The sequence below is a fragment of the Cucumis melo genome, chromosome 10 (assembly GCF_025177605.1).
Source record: "Cucumis melo cultivar AY chromosome 10, USDA_Cmelo_AY_1.0, whole genome shotgun sequence".
Lineage (NCBI taxonomy): Eukaryota > Viridiplantae > Streptophyta > Magnoliopsida > Cucurbitales > Cucurbitaceae > Cucumis > Cucumis melo.
The window spans coordinates 14010856-14031746 of record NC_066866.1 but is presented as its reverse complement, the minus strand read 5'-3'; the positions used below and the strand labels follow the sequence as shown (position 1 = coordinate 14031746).

General features: G+C 36.8%; 1 protein-coding gene across 8 annotated transcripts; it reads right to left on the bottom strand.

Moving 5' to 3' along the window:
• Window positions 1-672: 672 nt before the first annotated feature.
• LOC103496770 (probable serine/threonine-protein kinase At1g09600) lies at window positions 673-20386 on the bottom strand. 8 transcript variants are annotated; one of them, XR_007823983.1, is made up of 10 exons: window positions 20023-20386; window positions 19208-19861; window positions 16688-16972; window positions 15398-15715; window positions 9906-10133; window positions 2557-2657; window positions 2341-2455; window positions 1748-2230; window positions 1330-1655; window positions 673-966 (listed from the first exon to the last, which is right to left on the bottom strand). XR_007823983.1 is itself a non-coding variant. In XM_051090655.1 (10 exons), exons 3-10 carry the CDS (start codon window positions 19685-19687, stop codon window positions 1452-1454), a joined length of 2214 nt encoding a protein of 737 aa, XP_050946612.1. In that variant the 5' UTR covers window positions 19688-19861; window positions 20023-20128; window positions 20231-20383; the 3' UTR covers window positions 991-1451. The 8 variants fall into 8 exon arrangements, 6 of the variants coding, with proteins under 6 accessions (XP_050946612.1, XP_050946613.1, XP_008456983.2 ...); XR_007823984.1 differs by having other exon boundaries at window positions 673-913; XM_051090655.1 differs by lacking the exon at window positions 673-966 and having other exon boundaries at window positions 991-1655; window positions 20023-20128; window positions 20231-20383.
• Between the last annotated feature and the right edge of the window lie 505 nt (window positions 20387-20891).

Sequence of the window (20891 nt, the reverse complement as noted above, 5' to 3'; positions counted from 1 at the left end):
AACAATCAACAATCAAATTTAAACGATCCTGTAACCAAATTTAAATGTAACCAAATTAAACGACCGTATAACAAAATTAAAAGATAAAGTGTAGTCATATCAAACAATCGCGTATCAAACAATAACCAAATCTAACGATCGTAAATATATTATGCGCGCATTGTTGACGGCATGGTTCACGGGACATTTTTGGTATTTTACACGGTGAGCCTCTAGGCTTTTCTGTTTTTGAAATTGTTCTATATAGTATAAATATTTTGCCGTTTTGTTATATTTTTTAAAAGACCCCGTAAATAAATAATATATGAGGAACTTTTAAATACAATAAAATAAATTAAAATATTCACAACATATAACAAAATTTTGGATTTTATCGATGATAGACACTAATAGACTTCTATTATTCTCTATCAATATGATTAATAAAAATATATTAATAATTATCATTGATAGTAATTAAAATTTTGCTATATTTTTTAAATATTTTATCAAATTAATCATTTTTTAAAATTTTCCTAAATTTATATATATATATATATATATATATATATATGCACACGTGATTTATAATAACCTACCTATTACATTTCTAAATATTTTTTATTTAATATAATTTTGCATTTTAAAAGTTAAAAGTTAAAATTTAAAAACTGACACAATAAAAACATAGAATTATTGTTTACAAAATTTTCCCGGATCACATAATCCAAAACCAAATTTTAGAAGCAGAATATGGATTAAATTTAGTGAATCTGAAAAACAAAATATGGATTTACAGAATTTGGATTCTCTCATGTATTAATTTCCACGAAATGCAGTCGGAGCTGGATTGGAATTATCAAAACACAAGCACTTGCCCGAATCAACAAATTCATTTGCACGGATGTGAAGAAACAAAGATCCATATTTTCTTCTGCAATCAGTTGTCCATATTTAGTACAGCGATCCAACCAAATATTGAGTCAACTGTTACATAATTAAGAGCAGATAAATCAACAAGAACAAGTTGCTTTTCTTAACTTCTTTTAGCAGCTCTTTTGAACAATTTTTTAAAAAAAAAATCATAATAATGTGGAGAAAAAATCTTCAATTTGGAAGAAACATCTATTGTACCCTTTACAAGACAAAACTGATTAGATAACGCATGTTAGGCTGTACAAAAAAAATTTCTTCAGCAACTGAGCCAAGTGCCAAAGAGACCCCAATCAATTTCTGAAATTGACTTCTTGGAAGGTAAATTTCAGTCGATGAATTTAATGTTTTGCTTCCTAAAATTTCATTAACCTCGGAAATTTGGTGTACGGTTAACGAAACTATGTGCGACCATACCTCACTGTTTGTGCAAACTTCATAAACTCCCATTAGTTTTAAGGATTTGTCAAAGCAGTCTCACCAACATAAAGAAGGCTGTTCGACAAGAGCTTCCTCATTCCACTTGGATGGAACAAGGCTCAATTTCCGTTTCTCATATGGTAAAGCAATGCTTCCATTTGACCTTTGTCGTCATGCGTCTTTTTTGTCTTAGCTTTGTCAATACGAGCCTTGCGCACTGCATGTTGGATTTGTTTCTCGTGCTCTTTTAACATTTCCTCAAGGTTACCACCAGGAGGCATCAATGGTCCTGAGTAGTGAATTCTCTTCTTCGGAGCATAAGACTGATGAAAGATGAAGGATGAAAGGATATTCGTAAGTTCCAAAAGCAATGATTAATTAAAAAGGATTATAAAGCAGAGTAAAATGTTAATACCACTGGACAATTTACCATAGTAGACTCTTTTCCAGATGACTGATCATCCATCTTATATGAAGATTTTGGCCTGCCAAGTAAATGGCGAGACCATTCATGCTTTTCTGAAGATTCCCCACCATTGAAATGGTTATATGACACATTAAAACACTCTTCTGGCCAGTGTGAATTAGCACTACTTTCTCCACCACAGTCAAATCGTGAACCACCTCGAACTGCAACAGAATTGGAATACCGAGATAACTGTCCAGCACCATGCTGCATAAAAGACCGCTGTTTTCTAAGTTCTGCACCTTTTGCTCCAACTGAAGAACCTCTTTGATTATCACCCTGATTCCCATTCATGTTTTGTGAAGAACCTAATCCAGTTGGTTGCATTTGCATTGCTTCTTTGCGTGGCTCAATGCAAAAGCCTGAGCCACCGTCCTCTTCGTGATTATACTTTTCACTGACACTTGTAGGATTCTGCTGCACTTGTTTCTTCTGAATTTCACAAACGAACTAAATTGTAATTCCTCCATAAAAGGTTATATACTTATATTCTACTAAAAGACAACAATTCTATTCAAATGCATCTGGAATCTTCTAAGTACCTGTATGGATGCATGCAATTCAGCATTTGCATGTGGTGCAGGAATTGCTTTCGACTCTCGGGGAAACTTATAAGCTGCTTCATGCTCACGTGCAACACTGATAGGAGCTCTTCTTCTGGTTTTTGAAAATAGAAGAATGTATGCTTTCAGAACGAAAAGCAAGGGACCAGCTCAATATATAATTCTCACCACTGAGGAAATCAATAAAGAATTTACCTTCGAGCTTCCTCATCTCGAAGTTTCACATCAAACTCCTTGCATGGTGGGTACTTTGGCAAATCAGAGGGATCTGAGGGAAGCGGTTTGGTGGTAAAGAACTGAGAGACAATAAAACATAAGAATCAAGCACATGACCATAGAAGGGATGAAAATTGTTTACACAACATTGAATATTCTGAGAACTAAACAAAAATATGAAATCTATACTAAAATACCATTTTGGTCTAATTCAATCGTTGTCCTTGTACTTCCAAGTGTCTAAATTTAGTCCCTGTTTTTTACATAAATCTTAAAATTAGTTTATGTACTTTCACTAAATCTTAGATCTAGTATGTTAATGGAGGTTGGAGGAATAAATTAGCTCTTTCCAATGGTTATCCACTCTCTATTTTAAGGTTTAACGGTTGGTTTGGCTCCTTCATTAAGATAGATTACCTAGTAAGAGAGTTGTTGGCTCCCATTAATGGTGCCAGTTGCTTTTTAGCTGCAAAATGCAGTGAGTCTTATAAAAGCATTCCATAACTTGTTCTCCAGCAGAAATCAGTAGACAGCTTGTTCCCCATTGTAGTCACGCTTAACTATTTCCACGGTTGACTTAAGAAAAAGAAACAGAAAACTATTTCCAAAAAATCTGTTCTTGTTTGATATCATTTTTTATCCAAACGACTTGGCCATCAACCTTGGGTTCTTTGAAGAATTTTTGGTTCAAAGGAGCCGTGAGGAGGGACTTGAAAGTTTCCATGATCCATCAAAGGGTGCGATAATGAAAAGGCCTCGCTACTAGTGGACCCTGTTAGCTGAACATGAGAGTCACGGGAAAAAGAGTCAAACTCTATCAAGAATGTTTTCTTATCAGAAATCACTCTAGTCAATGGTGGTCTAGGCATGAAGGTGGACGATGGTGAAGTTAGGGAAAAAGTTGATGGTTGCAGATCAAGACGGGGTAGAGAGAGATGGAGAGCGAAGAGACAAGGCATAATGAAAAACATGATGGCTTCCCACTGTATCTGAGTGATAGAACACCAACTACGAATGTTCTTATTCAATTGGTAAATTGAAAGTAGTACCAATTGAAAGTAGTACATTAGAGAATTGATGAATTATCAATTCTGAAGTAGAAATGCTAATCGAGAAAGAAAATAGAAACTCTCCCTGCCTCTCCTCTCTCTAAAGGATGAAACAGAAAACTCAACCAAAAGATGGTTCCCCCCTTCTCACTGAGGCTCCCCCCACTATTTAAACCTCCCATTCCCTCCTAAATGACTGTGGGCCCCAATGTCACTCACACTCCCTATTACACGCGCTTTTCTTTTTTTTTTTCCTCTACTACTATAATGTAATATTATTGGAGGTCTAATATTACTCTCCTCCTCTAAAACCACCTTGTCCTCAAGGTGAAAATAAGGGAATTCATGCTGAAAATCATCACAGTTCTCCCAAGTCATGAGGCAATAACCTCTTCCAACTAACTAAGACTTCCCAAACTCCTGTTGAAGGATTTTTACAATATCCAAAAACCTCCTCCGGCCCAGCCACCCACTCATGATTTTCAGATATGTAAGAGTCAACTGATGTACCTCTTTGTGCTCACCTATCACCTGTTTTAGCTGAGACATGAAATACCGGATATATGGAAGCTGATATAGGTAACTCCAATTTGTATGCTACTGGCCTGATTCTCTCCAGAACTTTATAAGGCCCGAAAAATTTTTGGTCATAACTTCTCATTCCTCCGCTTCCTCTACGACACTTGTATGTAAGGTCGAATTTTCAAAAACACCAAATCACCAACCTGAAATTCCACATCTTCTTTTCAAATCAGCATATTTCTTCATTCTCTCTTGAGCAATTCTAAGATGCTCTCTTAGTGCCCCCAAAGCTACATCTCTTTCTTTAAGTTGCTAATCAAGGGTAGAGTTGGAGGTTTCAGTCTCACCATAATAGATCAAAGGTGGTGGTGAACGCCCCTATACTGCCTGAAAAGGAGTGATTGCAATGGATCTTTGATGAGTGGTGTTATACCAATATTCAGCCCAATCTAGCCAAGTAAACCACTCCTTAAGTTTTCTCCACAAAAGCAACGTAGGTATGCTTCCACATTGCGATTCACCATTTCTATTTGCCCATCAGATTGTGGATGATACACTGAACTTCTGTTCAGTTTAGTGCCAGATAAACAAAACATCTCATGCCAAAAATTGCTAAGAAAAACCTTATTCTGATTTGATACTATTGATCTAGGATACCAGTGTAGCCTGACTACTTCTTTAACAAACACTTCAGCTACAGATTTAGCTGTGTAAGGGTGTTTTATCTTCAAAAAATGTGCATATTTGCTCAGCCTATCCACAACTACCAAAATCACATCAAATCCTGCAGCCTTTGGCAAACCATCAATGAAATCCATAGAGATATCGTCCCACACTGCATCTGGAACCCCTTCTTCTTCTTTCTCTAACTCAGCAATGAACTCACTCAGTCTGGGATCATTTTTAACCTCTTCCTTGATGACAATGAGATCTACTAAAGCTGGAACTGTCAAGTGATTCAAATGCACCGTAGGTGGTATTCTTGATAAAGCATCAACAGCTTTATTTTCCAATCCAGGTTTATAAACTACTTCAAATGTATAGCCTAACAGATTGACTATCCACTTCTGATGTTGTGGGTGAATTAATCTTTGTCCAGCAGAAATTTTAGGGATCTTTGATCCATTTTAACTACGAACTTCCTTTCCAAAAGATAAGGTCTCCATCCCTGCACAGCTAGAACAACTGCGATTAATTCTCTTTCGTCGACCGGTTTAGCTCGATCTCTTAATGATAAGGTATGACTGAAATAAGCAATGAGCCTCTTTGCTTGAATCAACACGGCCCCAATTCCATAGCCTGATGCATCAATTTCAATTTTAAACGGCAAAATAAAATCAGGCAGAGCTAGAATTGACAGAATTGGCAATGTCATCATCGCATTTATCAACTTTGCAAAGGCTCCTTGCACTTCTTTTGCCCATTTGAATGCTCCAAGCTTCAGTAACTGTGTCGATGGGGCAGCCACTTCCACAGTTTTGCACAAATCTTCGATAGTATCCCGTGAGGCCGAGAAATCCCCTCATTTCTCAAACGTTAGTTGGGGCTGGCCACTCCTCTATTGCTCTTATTTTCTTAGGATCTACTTCCACTCCCTTTCCTAATATAATGTGCCCAAGATACTCTACTCTTTCTTGCTTGGCAAAATTGCACTTCTTCGTATTAGCATATAACTCATTTTCTCGCAGAATCTCCAATAATAAGTCCAAGTGTTGTAGATGTTCTTCCAAGTTTCGGCTATAAATCAATGTCATCAAAAACCACATCCAAGTTTCGGCTATAAATCAATCTCATCAACCCCATACAGTTCAGCAAATGTCATTCCTCCCTTTGGGGCCTGCATTCCATTAAGAAACCTAGGTCAAATGAAGACCATGATTTCATCATACTCTTCAAGCTAACCCTTGCTTTAGTTAAGCTAGGATCTCCTCTTAATATAACCGTGTGACCTCTTATGTGAAACATCATAGTCATGTTTCTCCGATCCATCTTTAGTGAACATGAATCCATCTTAATGACCCCCAACAAATGCAACCACTGCATTCCTAAAATCGCATCCACTCCCTCTAACTCCAAAGGCAAGAAACTATAAACCACCTTTCACTCTCCAAACTATATTATACCACCTTCCACTCTCCAATCCTCAACTCCACTTTTTTACAAATTCCCTTTCCTTTTATTGTTGTCCCAAAACCAAGTATCACTCCATAATTCGACGCTTCCTCCCTTGGTAGTTTCAATAGTAAGACCAACTGCTCTGATATAAAGTTGTGTGTTGCACCGTAGTCTATCAACACTATTACTGTTTCACCATTAATTTTCCCTTTCAATTTCATGGTGCCTGGAATTAGATAAGCCAACCACAGAGTTGATTGATAGTTCAACTCTTGGTTTCCATTCATCTTCCATCTCAAGCATTTTCATCTCTTCGTTTACTTCTTGATCTTCCTCTACAAATACTTCCATCTCCTCATCATTCTCCCAAACTACTAATATTCTCAACTCTCTTTATTCTTTGATTTCATATCGATGGCCTGCATGATATTGCTATCAACATTTAAAACAGTCCCTTATCTCTCCATGCTTGGAATTATTCATCAGTCAGTCTCTTCACCAAACCTTCACGTCTATTTTCCACTATCGTCATTCCTTGCAGTGTTATTGTTCTCATTGGAATATTTCCTCTAGTCTTAGGTGCATTTAAAATGTAAAAGAGTTTGGGCTTTACCTTCCGAGTTCTTCAGGCCTACCTCCCGTCTGGTTACCTCCCGATTCTCTACATGTTGGGCCAACTTCATCATTTGTGCAAGCCCAATTGGTCCCCAGCATTCCACTTCTACCTTAATCCACAGGCTAAGCCCATTCATAAACGTCTCCTCCAACTTTCTTTGGCAAATATGGTAGTGGTGCTACCAGTTTATCGAACAAATTCCGGTACCCCTCCACCGTGGTTTCTTGTTTAATCATCTAAAACCTTCCACAAATTGATCCCTCCCTCACTGATCAAAATCGAATTAACAACCTCTACTTTAGATTCGCCCAATCTTTAAACGGATCACGTTCTTCCTGTGATCGGTATCAGTCCAGCACTGCTGTATCGAAACTAATAATGGCTACAGTTAATTTCTCAAAACTGATTAGTTTGTGGATCTGAAAATATCGATCGGCTCTGAACAGCCATGAATCTGAATCCAAACCACTAAACACCGACATTTCAACTTTCCTAAATTTGCTACAATCATTCGAATTCTCATCTCCTTCAGATTTCTTTGTTTTGCCTTCAATCTTAATTTCATTCATCGTAGTTCCTCCTCCTTCGACAGTACTTTCAATCGTTTGCCCTCCTTCGGCAATTTCTCCTTCACCACTCCTACATATGTCAACAACAATTGTTGTTTGTCCGCTTGGATTCCCAGTCGTTCAATGTTCTTCGCTTTTCTTCAACCGTCGGCAACTTATGAAGTTCTACTCATATTTCGGAGATCTCTTGATCGAATGTTTCCAGTTTCTCTTCGATCCATTTCTACGCCATCTTCCTTCCGTTTCCCCAAGTAAAAATTGCTCTGATACCAATTTGATAGAACACCAACTAGGAATGTTCTTATTAAATTGGTAAATAGAAAGTAGTACAATAGAGAATCGATGAATTATCAAGTTTGAAGTAGAAATATAGTAAATCCAGAAAGAAAATAGAAATTCTCTCTTCTCCCATCCCCCCTTCTCACCGAGGCTCCCCCCACTGTTTAAACCTCCCATTCCCTCCTAACTAACTGTGGGCCACAGTATTAGCACTCACTCTCTCCATTACATGTGTTTTCTCTTTCTTACCTATCCTACTATATTGTAATATTATTGGAGGTCTATCGGTGAGCAACTTCTATCTTCCTCAAGTTCTTCGATAACTAAATATTTTGAAGCACAGATTTTAGTAGTTGATCTATCAGATTAGTCATTTTCCATTGGGTCCGTGCTGAATGGATTTTCCAAGTTGGAAGAAAAGGTAATCACTTATTCACGTCTCTCTTAAGAATTCAACTGGTTTTGAAGATGCTACAGCTTGCTGTTTACTGATCATCCTTTGAAGGCAACTAGAGAGAGCACCTTTGAGCTAGTTATCAGAGCTGTACTGAGGAAGATTCGAGAAGAAAGAAACTTCAGAGGAAAGAAGATCCCAAGCTTCTGGGGTTCTTGAGTTATCTATTCTCAGTGCTCTTGTTTTGGCGAAAAATTTAAAGCTCCTAAACAGTCTGAGTTTAAATCTTCATGTTACAAATTGGAGAAATCATTCGCAATCCCAATAAATGGGCACCTTTTTATCTCTTAGGATACTTCATTCAACCAATTAAATATTTTATTTATAATTGTTTTTATACAAAAAAAATAAAAACTACATTAAAGTCGATGCAATATCCACTAAAATCTGCTTCTTGAGGCAAGCTATATAATCAACAAGGTTATTTTCAGGTCAGGTATGAGAACAATCATGATTCCTGCACGAAACAGCAAAAGAGGCAGGATAGTCTTTTGGAAAATGATAAGAGACTCCATCTCAAACCAAGATGAGATTGATTTGCAACCTACGAGTAAAGGGATTCATTCTCAGATTTCTTACGCTATGGTAAAAATGAAAAGAAATGTCGTAGATGAGGCACCAAGTAATTGGCAGAGTAACATACTAGAAGAGAGAAGGAAGGTGGTGAAGGAAAAGCATGAATCTTGGGTTAAGAAAGAAGCAGTAATGGTTGTAATTATGGGAGAATACAATGGTTATCACAAAGCTATGTGCTCAGGATGACTGGAAGGATGCCTCTTTGGCTTTGAAGGAGAAATTTTTCTCAACAATGTGGTATTAATCCATTCATGGATGACAAAGCCCTAAGGAAGCTTGAGCCATCTGTAGTTTATTGAAAATCTCATTAGTTGGATTTTTCAAATATTTTTGGAACTGGAAGCTTCGTATATAAAGGGCTTTTTGTTTGGAAGTTCAAATTAAAAGGAATTTTTCTTTTCCTTTTTTCTTTTGTGGAAAGGGTCCACACTTTTCATTAAGAGAATAGAAAGAGAACAATGCTCCAAGATCAATATTAACATAAAGAAAAGATCAAGACATATGCTAAAAGGAACCTACAGCTTTATTTTGAATTCAAGTAGGTTGGACTCGTATGCTAAAAGATTCAAGAAATTCAAGTCTTGTTACTCGATCCCGCTTGGTATCAATTTTGTTTTTAGTTTTTATATTTTAAAAAAAAAATTATGGTTGCTTTCTTCTAAATTTTATGGAATGGTTTTCACATTTCTTGAAGAAACACTAGAATTCTTAGTCAAGTTAATTCCTAAGTAGGCGGCCACCATGGATTGAACTCTTGACTTCTTAGCCATTTTAACGAGACTATGTCTCCTTTTTAGCACTAGGCCAACTCATGATGGTTATCTTCTTGGGTGTTAATTGGAAGAGCTTATAATAATCTTCCTGAAACTTCCATCCCCATCATTTGCAATTTCATTCATTCAGCTCTAATTAAACTGTTCGACCAGGTTTAATGTGGTTCACAAGATAATTCATCAACATGCTGCAGAGTTGCTGGACAAGTTAGAACTGTTACAAACTTGTCCAGTACTTGGAATGTTTAAGCTTTGTCCAGTACATGGAATATTTACAAATTTTGTACAAGAGGAAGGAAATGATTTAGTTCATTTCCTTTTTTCTTTTATTTTTCAAATAAACATATTAAATTACACAAAAAAAAAAATGATTACCTCACTTCGAAGGGCAGAGGATGCTGTTCCACGGCCATCAGGTTCTACGGCAAGAAGGACATCCAAAAGGGCCAATGCAGAAAAAGGGAAGTCTTTGAATGTCTCAGCAACACACCGCTTGTAAGGATGTTGAGGTTTAAAAATGGTGGCATGAGGTAATTTTGACTTTTTCCAGTATTCTTCAGACGGGGAGCCACAGAGTTTGAAGATCTTATGTAGTTGCTCCACCTACGGTGACACATTTAGTAATACAATTTTATGTATCCAAACATAAGGGGTCAAATTGCTATGTCAAAATATCAATGTCATAAATAATTTACAAGTATGCATCAAAGGCTTGCATGCAGAACTCAGATAATTCTTTATGGAAAACGTGAAGGGGGGAAAAATAGAGAGGGAGAAAGAGACAAAGAGAGAACTAACAAACTAGGTAATTTTACAATCTAATCCTGAAAATCAAGATTCTTAAGTAGATTCATGAACTAATTTAAACACCAATCAAAGTTCAGGACACAGGATTATTATAAACTTCAAACTTGAGCACTTAAGAAAACTTTATTTTTCTTTTATTTGGTAAGAAATAAACACTAAACCCCAAAGGCTTTTGTGAATAAATCCTCTGATAAGAACTTCTGTTGCTCTGATTCCTTTATAAGAAGTTGTTCATGCTCCTAACTGCAAATATTTATAATTGAATCTTCATCATGACTGAGAGAATAAGGCTCTTACCGAATGCCTGAACCAGGGACAAGTTAACGAATTGCTTAAAAGACATGACAGGATTTGAATATTGATGTTGCTTTGAATGCTCTAACTGGAAATCGATAGACAAGTCCAGGATTTTTAAAAAGACACCACACTTTTCGTTAAGAAAATGAAAATAGATTGCTCCAAAATACAAGATACAAAGAGAAAAGAGAACTAGATGACATAAAGTTAACAAAGCAACAGTAAACAAGAAGTAGAATAAAGAAGCAAATGCAAATGTAAAATATCCCCATTTTATTTTCTTCCCCAATTCCTCTAAGATATGAGAAGAAATTTGAACTTTGGAGCACAGAGAAAAGAATTCCTTTTTCGTGCTGATAAAAATATGTGAAAAAAATGGGTATTCTCATCCTCTTCTTTAATCCACAATAATTTACATTTCTGAATCAAATTCCTTTCTTCAGACATATAGAGATCCATTAATTCTTCTTGCGCATTTGCTTACAAACTGAATTACTGCGCTCTTAGACGAATACAAGATTCTAAGTATCAAGATTACCCTTTGTGCACATGGGTATAACAATGACTTGTTTCTACGAGAATAAGTTAGGAACCAAGGTGGTTATGGGATGCCTTTGTCCCACATTGGTTAGAATGGGATACCAATGTGGTACTTAAGTGGCTTGTCTCTCCCACCTCAATAGCTAGCTTTTGGGGTGTTGTAGGAACCAAGCTGGTTATGAGATGTCTATGTCCCACATTGATTAGAATGGGATGACTGTTGTGGTACTTAAGTTGCTAGCCTCCCTGATAGACCCCTAATTAGATTTGTTTACAGCAGAAGGAAAAGTTAGTTATACCAGCTGGAGTTTGTTACATTAGTTTGTTATGTTAGTTGTAATAACACTCACACGTGAGTTAGTTAGAGGCTGGCAAGATTAGTATAAATACTAATAGAATTTAGGAGGAAGGATATGAGAATTTTGTAAGAAGATTTACTGTAATTTCTTGAAAGAGAGAAAGGCAGTAGAGAGAGAAAGGAATTGAGTTACTCAATTCCAGAAAGTACCCCTTATCAAAATCTAAATAGAAGAGGAAATTCATACCAAAAGGTGGTGTTCCATCAAATTGGTATCAGAGCGGTGAATCTTGGGAAGGAAATCAACAATGGAGCAAACGCAAATTGAAGAAAAACTGGAAGCCTTTGAACAAGAAGTGATTGGGATGAAGAAAGAATTAAGCAAAATTCCGGCAATTGAAGAAAATCTGAGATCCTTAACAAAGAGCCTTCGGCTGTTAAGAATTCAAGCCGAAAAAAATCAACAATTGTTGTTACAATGCGTTGAAACCATGGTGAAAGAAAAATCGATAGTGAGTGAACAAACAGTGAGTGAAAGAATCACAACAAATCTACCAGTGATGAAGAGTATAGTTGAAGGAGGAAGTACACCTATGAAAAGAATCGAGACCGAAGAACAAAGGAAGGAAATCGAAACTGAAGAGAAGGTGGGCGAAGAACAAACAAAGAAGATAGGAATTGAAGAAGATATAAGTGATCAAAACAAATTCAAGAAGGTAGAGTTACAGAGGTTTAGCGGCAAGAAGTTCAATTCATTTATTTTTTGGATCGAACGGAATTTCCAAAAATATGAACTGATCAATTCTGAGAGAGTAAACGTTGTTGTAATCAAATTCGATGGAACCACATTAGATTGGTCTCGGTCGAAGGATGAACACGATGCATTCAAGGATTGGTTGAGATTAAAACAGAGGTTGTTACTTCCTTTCCAATCAGTGAGGGAAGAACTTAGCCGCGGGCGATTTCTAGCAAACAAATCGGAAATCGTGGAAGATCGGCGAGAATTACCGGCGAGACCCAAAACGAAGATCCAAGTGAAAAAAAAGTTGCAGTTCGGAGACGCTGGAAGTGACTGGTTTCGATGGAAAAAAAAGAGACCGGAAGTTGACTGGTTTCGATGGAAAAAGAAGACGGCAGCAGTCGTGTGGATGAGAAGGAGGAAGAAAATGCTGGCAAATAGTGGTTGTCCGAGAAGGCGATACGGAAAGCGGGAGAGTTGCGAAAAGAAGGAGATGTTGCCGTGATGCTGATGACGTGGCAGAAAGGGATAGAAAAGGAGGTTAGAGGAAAGAAAACTAAACCCTAAAATTGTCGATAACAAACCAAAAAAAAAAAAAAAAGGAAAGAAAGCTGTAAACACACCTTGAGGACAAGGTGAATCTGAAAGGGGGGAGTAATGATAGACCCCTAATTAGATTTGTTTACAGCAGAAGGAAAAGTTAGTTATACCAGCTGGAGTTTGTTACATTAGTTTGTTATGTTAGTTGTAATAACACTCACACGTGAGTTAGTTAGAGGCTGGCAAGATTAGTATAAATACTAATAGAATTTAGGAGGAAGGATATGAGAATTTTGTAAGAAGATTTACTGTAATTTCTTGAAAGAGAGAAAGGCAGTAGAGAGAGAAAGGAATTGAGTTACTCAATTCCAGAAAGTACCCCTTATCAAAATCTAAATAGAAGAGGAAATTCATACCAAAAGGTGGTGTTCCATCACTCCCCCACTCCAAGAGCTGACTTTTGGGATGTGGTTCTCCAAGGTGCTCAAGTACGTAACAATGGTATCAAAGTCAAACCGTAGGTTTGAGAGATGAAAAATTCCTGATAATTCCCTTTGAATGCTTGTTTCTTCTAGTGACTCTTCTTGTGCAAAAGTCTCATCAATAGAAGAGAGAGAAACAGCCACATTACTTTTTTATCGATGTTAAATCCACTGAATTTGAAAAGACTTTGAGGGATGAATAACATGAAGTGAATTTAACGAACTTCAAGTTTCCACATAAGCCAAATCGCCAGATCAAAGAAAGAATACGAAGATGACCACCGTCCTTGACAACAATTTTGGCTAGAATGAAGCCGTAGTTTTCTTTTTTCTAACTTCAATTAGAGCAGCTAAACAATCTATGGAATTAAGGGTTTGGGAGGAAATGCTGACCAAACTGCCTATATTTTTCCCTATAGCTTCAAAGATGATTGTTTCCAGTATTCCAAAGGTCAACTTTTAATTGATAATCATCCTCCATAACTTTTAATGAACCCCGAACAAGAGTGATTCTTCTTAGACGTTGACTCAATTTCAGATGAATTTCTCTTAAAAGCTTCCAATTACCCTAAAAATAGAATTAAAAAAACAACATAAATCTTCACTAAAGGCCCAATCATCGAAAAAGGATTATTAGAAACTTCGGACCAAAAATAAGCTTAAAAGGAATTTGAACATCCTTCCAAGACTAGTGTGCAAGCATGAGATACCAACAAAATGGAGTTAAAATTCAATTCCACCCCTTCTTTTCCTTTCCTTACCCCAAATGAAGAAACCTTTGATAGTAAACTTTGGTCTTCAAGTCTAATGAGTAGCAATTTTGAAAATAATTTGAGCTATGCTTGATCACTTCCACGTAGCTTCTTAAAATGTGCTTGTGCTTAACCAACCCATCTTGAGAATTTCCGGCTAGCTTCAAATGACGAAACATTGAGAAGTTATAACACTTTTTATCGGTTCTAGCAGAAACTTGCACAATCTTCCTTCCTCCCATAGAAGGCCAAATAGAATGTGAAATCTATCTCAAAATACCAACCAAAAGATGATTTAAATCTAAATAATCGAATGACCACGAGATCAACCTTAAATTTCTTCTAAAAACAGAATGAATTGGAATAGCAGTAATTCAACCATAAGAGGAGCAGAACAAGGAAACAAGCTAATTACTTCCACTTCTTCCATTAAAATCTTATCATTTTCACCCCAAACCCAAATACTGAAGATATGTTTCAAATGCAACTACATTTCATATCCATGGAGGAAAAGTTAGATCTACAACGAGCATGAGAAGGCAACAAAAACCAGAAGAGATAAAAATAAATTAATTAATTAATTAATTAAAAAAGCTATAGGACAAACAGACTCCAGTGATAGGTGACGATGAAGGATGCCACCATGGCCACAATGAAGAAGAACGAAATGGAAGAAAAGGTGGGAACTTTTCAACATCAAGAAACTAAAATAGGGAAAAGGGAACATCTGACGAACAATGACGAAGGACTGGTGGCTTTGTAGCTAAGTCTGCTGACAGGCAGGGCCAGGGTTAGGTCGAGTGACACTGAGTAAGGTTGGATCCATCGGAGAGAGATAGCAGCCGGGATACATATCTGTTTTGGAATACTTAGAAAGTTTCCAAAGCTTCCCAAGAGTACTCTACCAACTTCAAGCCTTGCATGGATAGAAATGAAATGTTATTGTGAATGTCAGAAACAGGGACATTAAAAGTAAGTGTGTAAACCACAGGGAGGCCATGAGGAAGATAACAGGCAGCAAAAAGGTGGTGTTTAAGTATAGTATGAGATCCATGAACCCACATGCAGAACCTTTGAGTCAGAAAAGTGCATTAAAAACCACCTTATATTCTGCATATGGAACAGTCCATTTTCGATTCTTCCCTTCTGATTCTTAGCAATATGTACCATAGCAAAGAACCATAAGTCTTTCATTTTGATGCCAACAGTAGCAGATTACATGAGAAATAGTTCTAGAAAACCATTTGATCCACATTCATGGCTCTTGAATTTCTTTTGCAAAGCAGAGGTCATGCATTTAAAAGTATGTAAAACTGATAATAGGTAGGAACAAACATTAATCAATTTGAGGGGCAAAGTAAATCCATATTGGTATAAGTTAAAATGCAAGAAATGTCATTACTAGATAATACCTCTGTTCTTCCAGGCATGATAGGCTTTCCAGCATATAGTTCTGCCAGAATGCAGCCAGCACTCCACAAATCTACAGAAACTCCATAGTCCGTTGCACCAAGCAAAAGCTCAGGTGGCCGATACCACAAAGTTACCACACGACTTGTAAGAGGCTGCTTTTGTCGGGGACGGAAAAAGGTTGATAGCCCAAAATCACCTATCTTTAAATTACCATCATTGTCAATCAGAAGATTTGAACCCTTGATGTCACGGTGCAAAACTCCCTGTGCATGGCAATGTTCAAGGCCAGAAAGCAGTTGCTTCATATAGCATTTTATCTGCATGTCAGATTAAGTCGAGCTTATCGGTCTAGATACAGTCTAATTGTATAATTATCGTTACTATACAAAATGAATTGAGCATACAACAAGTTCATTTCAAGATTTCTCTTTTTCTATCCACATATCATATGGCTCAAACAAGTCCAAGTCCACATTTTCATAAGCAGTTGAACTTTATGAGAAGGCCCTCACCACTCTTTCTACCACCATGAATGTATAAAAATTGTATATCAAGAAACAATGACAAAAGTTTATTGTTGTCGCAGGTATAAGCATGGGGTCTAGTACGGATCCTCGTACTTTAATATGTAAAGCTAAAAGCTTCACTTCCTATCAATGAGAATAATAAACGTATTCACATTTAAAGCCTTCATCCTTACTGGCAATATTTTTTCTTTTTACTTTTTTCCTTTATCCTTTTCACACTTCGAGAAGTTGCATGAGACAGTTTATATTTAAATGAAATTAACATTCTTCTCAGTTGGTCCCCTTCTTTTAGTTGAGGTGTTTTTTGTGGGCTGGTTTTTTTTCTTTTTTGTATGCCCTTGTATTCTTTCATTTTTTTCTCAATGAAAGTTGTGATTCTCATAAAAAATATATATATATTTGAATGAAGTCAATGATGGATTTATTTTAAAAAAAAAAACATAAATAAAAGACTAAGAGAAATGTGCAGGCTGAGGCACTACAGTGATCTTTTACTATTTCACTTGAACACAGGATAAATATATGACCATAGGAATTTTGAAACTTATATTTCACCAAAACACATTCTTGTGAGCACCATGCACATGCAAAAATAACTCAACTTTCTATACATAAAAGAATTCTATCCAGATAGGCAATATTTAAATAATTATCATCCGAGGAAATAACTCTCACTCGTTTGTTGCTTCCAATTGAGATTTCCATACATCGCTATTCCATAATAATCTAAAGTTATCACACTAGTTGAGAAAAGTCAATCACCTGTGCTTCAGTGAACTTGATCCCTGAGGTAGCTACCAACCCTGCAAGATCATGTTCCATGTACTCAAATATGAGGTATAAACTGCCTGACACCCTTGAAGTAATAAGACCTTCAAGCTTCATGACATTGGGGTGGTCAAGCCTACGCAGGATAAGAATTTCCCTGGCCATAAAACGAACACTTTCAGGATCCATGTTAGCAAATCGCACCTTCTTCAATGCAACAATCTTGTTTGTTTCAATGTCACGGGCCCTGTACACACTGCTGTACGTTCCTTGTCCAATCTACATTCGAGTTATTCAAAACATAAGCAGTATAAACTGAGTGTAAAGGCCAAGATATATATGTTAATGAAAATTAGTGTTATATTAAATTCAATATTTTCTTTAGAAGCAAGAACCACCATGGAAAAATATGGGCTCAAATGTAAAAGAGAATAAAACGAACTTACTTGAACAAAACCTGTTCTATAGGTTGTACATCTGTGTCCTTGAGTTCTAATGTAAAAGAGAATAGATGACAAAGAGAATAGATGACAAAGGAAGACCCTTTGAGGTATCGGATAAGAGGTGGTAGTATTCAAAGTTGTTTAACTTGTGAATCAGTGCAGCATCAAAACTAAATTTAGAGTATTGTAATAGAATTTTTTGATTAACAATTGAAGTTAATATATGTACAGTTAAAAAACAACAGAAATTAAGAAAGGAAACCAAAGAGCATAATCCCAGTTTGAATTTTTTAATTAAAAAATAAGCCTTCAATAAGAAATACGAAAGAATGTACAAATGCAAACCTACCAAAAGGAGCCGCCCACCCTAATTAAAGAATGGATCCCAATGTAAAAAACAGACCAAACCGGTAATTAGAAAAAAATAAATAAATAATAATAATGGGCGTTACAATGAAGAATTATAAATTTAATAATCTTTCTGAGGAGCCAAAGGAAGGGATATGCCTCGTTAATGCAACAGATCTCCATTTATAACTCAGAATCCAATGGTGTCATTAGTGATGATAGAACTACTTACAAGGAGGTCATTCTCAGAAAAGCAAGCATTAATAAGGTACAGATAAGAGATCACCTTCCCCACCTTTAACTTAAAAACCCAATCCGTCCACCACCAACAGAAACTAGCATGCTCAGGTTAGCAATAGAAATTGCCCTTTCATATCCTCTGATTCTGAAACAATCATTATTGTACTGAGGAACGCTTCCACAAAAAATGGTGTAAACTCGTGAATAAAATTTGAACTTCTATTAGGAACCTTAAATTCCAGATATGATTTATCAAAGAATCACCAATCTACCATGATTTGGAGACAAAAGAATTATAGATGATTTGAAGATGAAGTTTTTGGACGTATACCCCTTCCAATCAATTGGTCTTCAAGTTGGCTAAGGCTTTGTTTTTCGAATTTTCCAACAAGGTTCAACTATTCATCAGGCTACCTAATCAAGAAGTTTTCTTCTCAACAAGTCCACATCCAAGTTGTATTCATCACAAATATCTGCCACTATATGGCCTTCTGTGAGAGAGCTGAGCATTCCAAAAATACATTTCCTATCCACCAACCCTCTTAAAAAATACATTTCCTTTCCCTCCCCCACACCAAAACAAACAAAGTGAGAGAAGGAAGGGAACTCGAGGAGATATCCTTCCACAAATTTCACTGTGCATCTTTATTCCCACCCACCCACCAGCTACTCAAAAGTGTGAGACCTGTACTTACTCCCGGTTATCCACCACCACAGAGAATTAGACTCGAGGGATGCCAAAGCCATTTCACCAACAGGACTTTCTTAACGGTCCTTGGATTTCCAAGTTATAGCCCTCTTGAGTTCACAAGCTTCTCAATCACCTCCTAGCTCACAAGGTGGGAGCCTTTTCCTTCACTGTATTTGATAATTGGTTAAGGTTCAACCCAAAGTAGCACTTTGCTTCTCCCCATCAACATAATTGAAAATCATTACAATTTCCCTATATCCAAAGCTTGGGGTATGTCTTCTGGGAGTTGGGCAGACAATGCTTATTTTTTTATAGGTGGGATGCCAAATCCATTCTTGTCTGTAATATTCATTATAGTAACTAAATTTTGATCCATTTTCCATGAAAAGGATTACAAACGCATGTTTATCTTAGGGCAATAGATTTGATTTAGAGTACACACCTACAAAGCAATAGCCAGCCCACAAATGGCAAAAAGATGTCTATTCACATGGTCAGGAGAAGTAAAACCACTGGTTTCAAAAATTAAAAAAGAAAAAAAAGGAGCATACAAACACCACGGACTATAAATCTACGCCTCTAAGAAGAAGTTTCTATTGTGCCCAATTCAGGTTACGCTCATATCATAAAAAACACCACAGACTATAAATCTAAGCCTCTAAGAAGAAGTTCCTAGTCTGCCCAATTCAGGTTACGCTCATATCATAAAAACAAAACAAGTGCATATGTAAAGAAATGTTGCAGAAAAGAGTGCAGAAACAGATCAATAAATGTAAAACTACTAAAACTAACCTTATCCAACTTCTGAAAAGAGTCTGCCTTTCTAGGAACCCATCCATTGATTGCTTCTCCAGCCACAGATGTCAGCCAAGAAGGCCATCCAGCAATAACCAAAGCCCCCTTTTCCCCAATTACAACGCCGATTATTCTAGGTGTTGCATTGTTATTATGTACTCCTACTCTCTTTATTCCATCCTCCATAGTTGGCCGTTCTTGACGCAGGGGCTTGGCACTGCCAACTTTTCCAATGGATGTTACCTTCTCAGCACCATCTGATTCCGTTGTTGATCCAGCATTCTCTTCCCCAGGTTGATTCAGTATCAATCGCGCCATTGCATCACTTTGCCCTCCATCAGAATGTAACACGGATTCTTCTTTCCTCAATGAAGTCCCATGTCTGGAAGATCTATTAGACTTCAAATGCCTCTCTTTGCAATGATTCTCAGCAACATAGTCGTTTGCTGGAATTCCCTTAGAGCAAATGCAGCCCATACTCCCACCACAGAGTCTCAATAGGAAATCAATCCAACAAAATTATATACCAAAAGTCCAAAATAAAACCCAAATCCTTCACCCAACAGTCTCGATGGCATAGAAGATAGAAATAAGATCCAACCTTTAAACAATCATGTATTACTTAGAATCAAAATTTGCCCCAACGATTCGCTGCATGCATATACAGCATGGAAAAGTTGAAAAAATCTCAAAAACTTAAAAAGGATGAGAAAACCCAGATCCCCAATGGAAACAAAATCAACAAGATCTTCACATAAAACTAGAGGAACCCAATAAACAAACTTCCCAAAAAGAGTGAGAATGGAAATTACCTCGAGGAAGGTAATGAATCCAGTTCCAACCAATGCAAAGCGGAAAGGAAATTCCTAAATGGGAAGCATATACTCCACCCCATCAAAACGGCAACCGCGAGAAATTCTAATTCCGGGGATGTGATCAGTTGGACAGCAGTTGAGGTCCAACTCAGGGAAAACTAGAACACCCAGAAACACAAAACACACAAAAATTAAAACTGCTTACCCTTTTCGGATTACGGGAAAACGCGTGAAAGACGAGAGAGAGAAATTTTCGGGGGCAAATGGCTGATTATAAGAGGAGCACGGAAAAGAGTCGGGATGGTTTCTTTTTCATTCTTTTTTTTTTTTTTTTTTTTTCCTTCTTCTTCTTCTTCTTCTTTCTTCTTCTTTCTTCTTCTTCTTCTTTCTTCTTCTTCTATTTATGCAAATGTTACTTGTGGTCACTAGATCTGTGAGGTTGATGTCTATTTAGTTAAGTTTTAAAATGAACATATTAATCCTTGAATTTTGAGAAATAGTTCTAAATGGTCTCTAAAGTTATTTTGACTATAAGTTGACATCCCTTCCTTGTTTCATTCTCTCCCCCTCCTCTCTTTTTATCCAAGTCGATCTTCATAGAAAAACGAGACATGCACAGCGGAAATATGAATCGAAAATTATTCTAGATGCATCTAAACTCTTTAGAGATTAATATGCTTCAAGCCCTAATTAAAATAAATTAGAGTTAAAGGAATACTTACATTTGATGACTCCCGTTCTTCAATATCTCCTCACAAATATGAATCCAGGACCACCACTAGAGTTGACCCACTATACTTTAGACTTAAAACCGAGTAGTGAGACTTGTTAAGTGAAGGAAAAAAACGAGAGAGAGAATGATGGAA

Excerpts from the sequence above, each read along its gene's own strand:
- LOC103496770 (XM_008458761.3), bottom strand. The coding sequence starts at position 19,687 with ATGGGCTGCATTTGCTCTAAGGGAATTCCAGCAAACGACTATGTTGCT. Across the intron at positions 15,716-16,687 it reads TCAAGTTCACTGAAGCACAG|ATAAAATGCTATATGAAGCA; the intron begins GTGATTGACTTT and ends TCTGACATGCAG. Across the intron at positions 1,656-1,747 it reads CTATGGTAAATTGTCCAGTG|TCTTATGCTCCGAAGAAGAG; the intron begins GTATTAACATTT and ends ATCTTTCATCAG.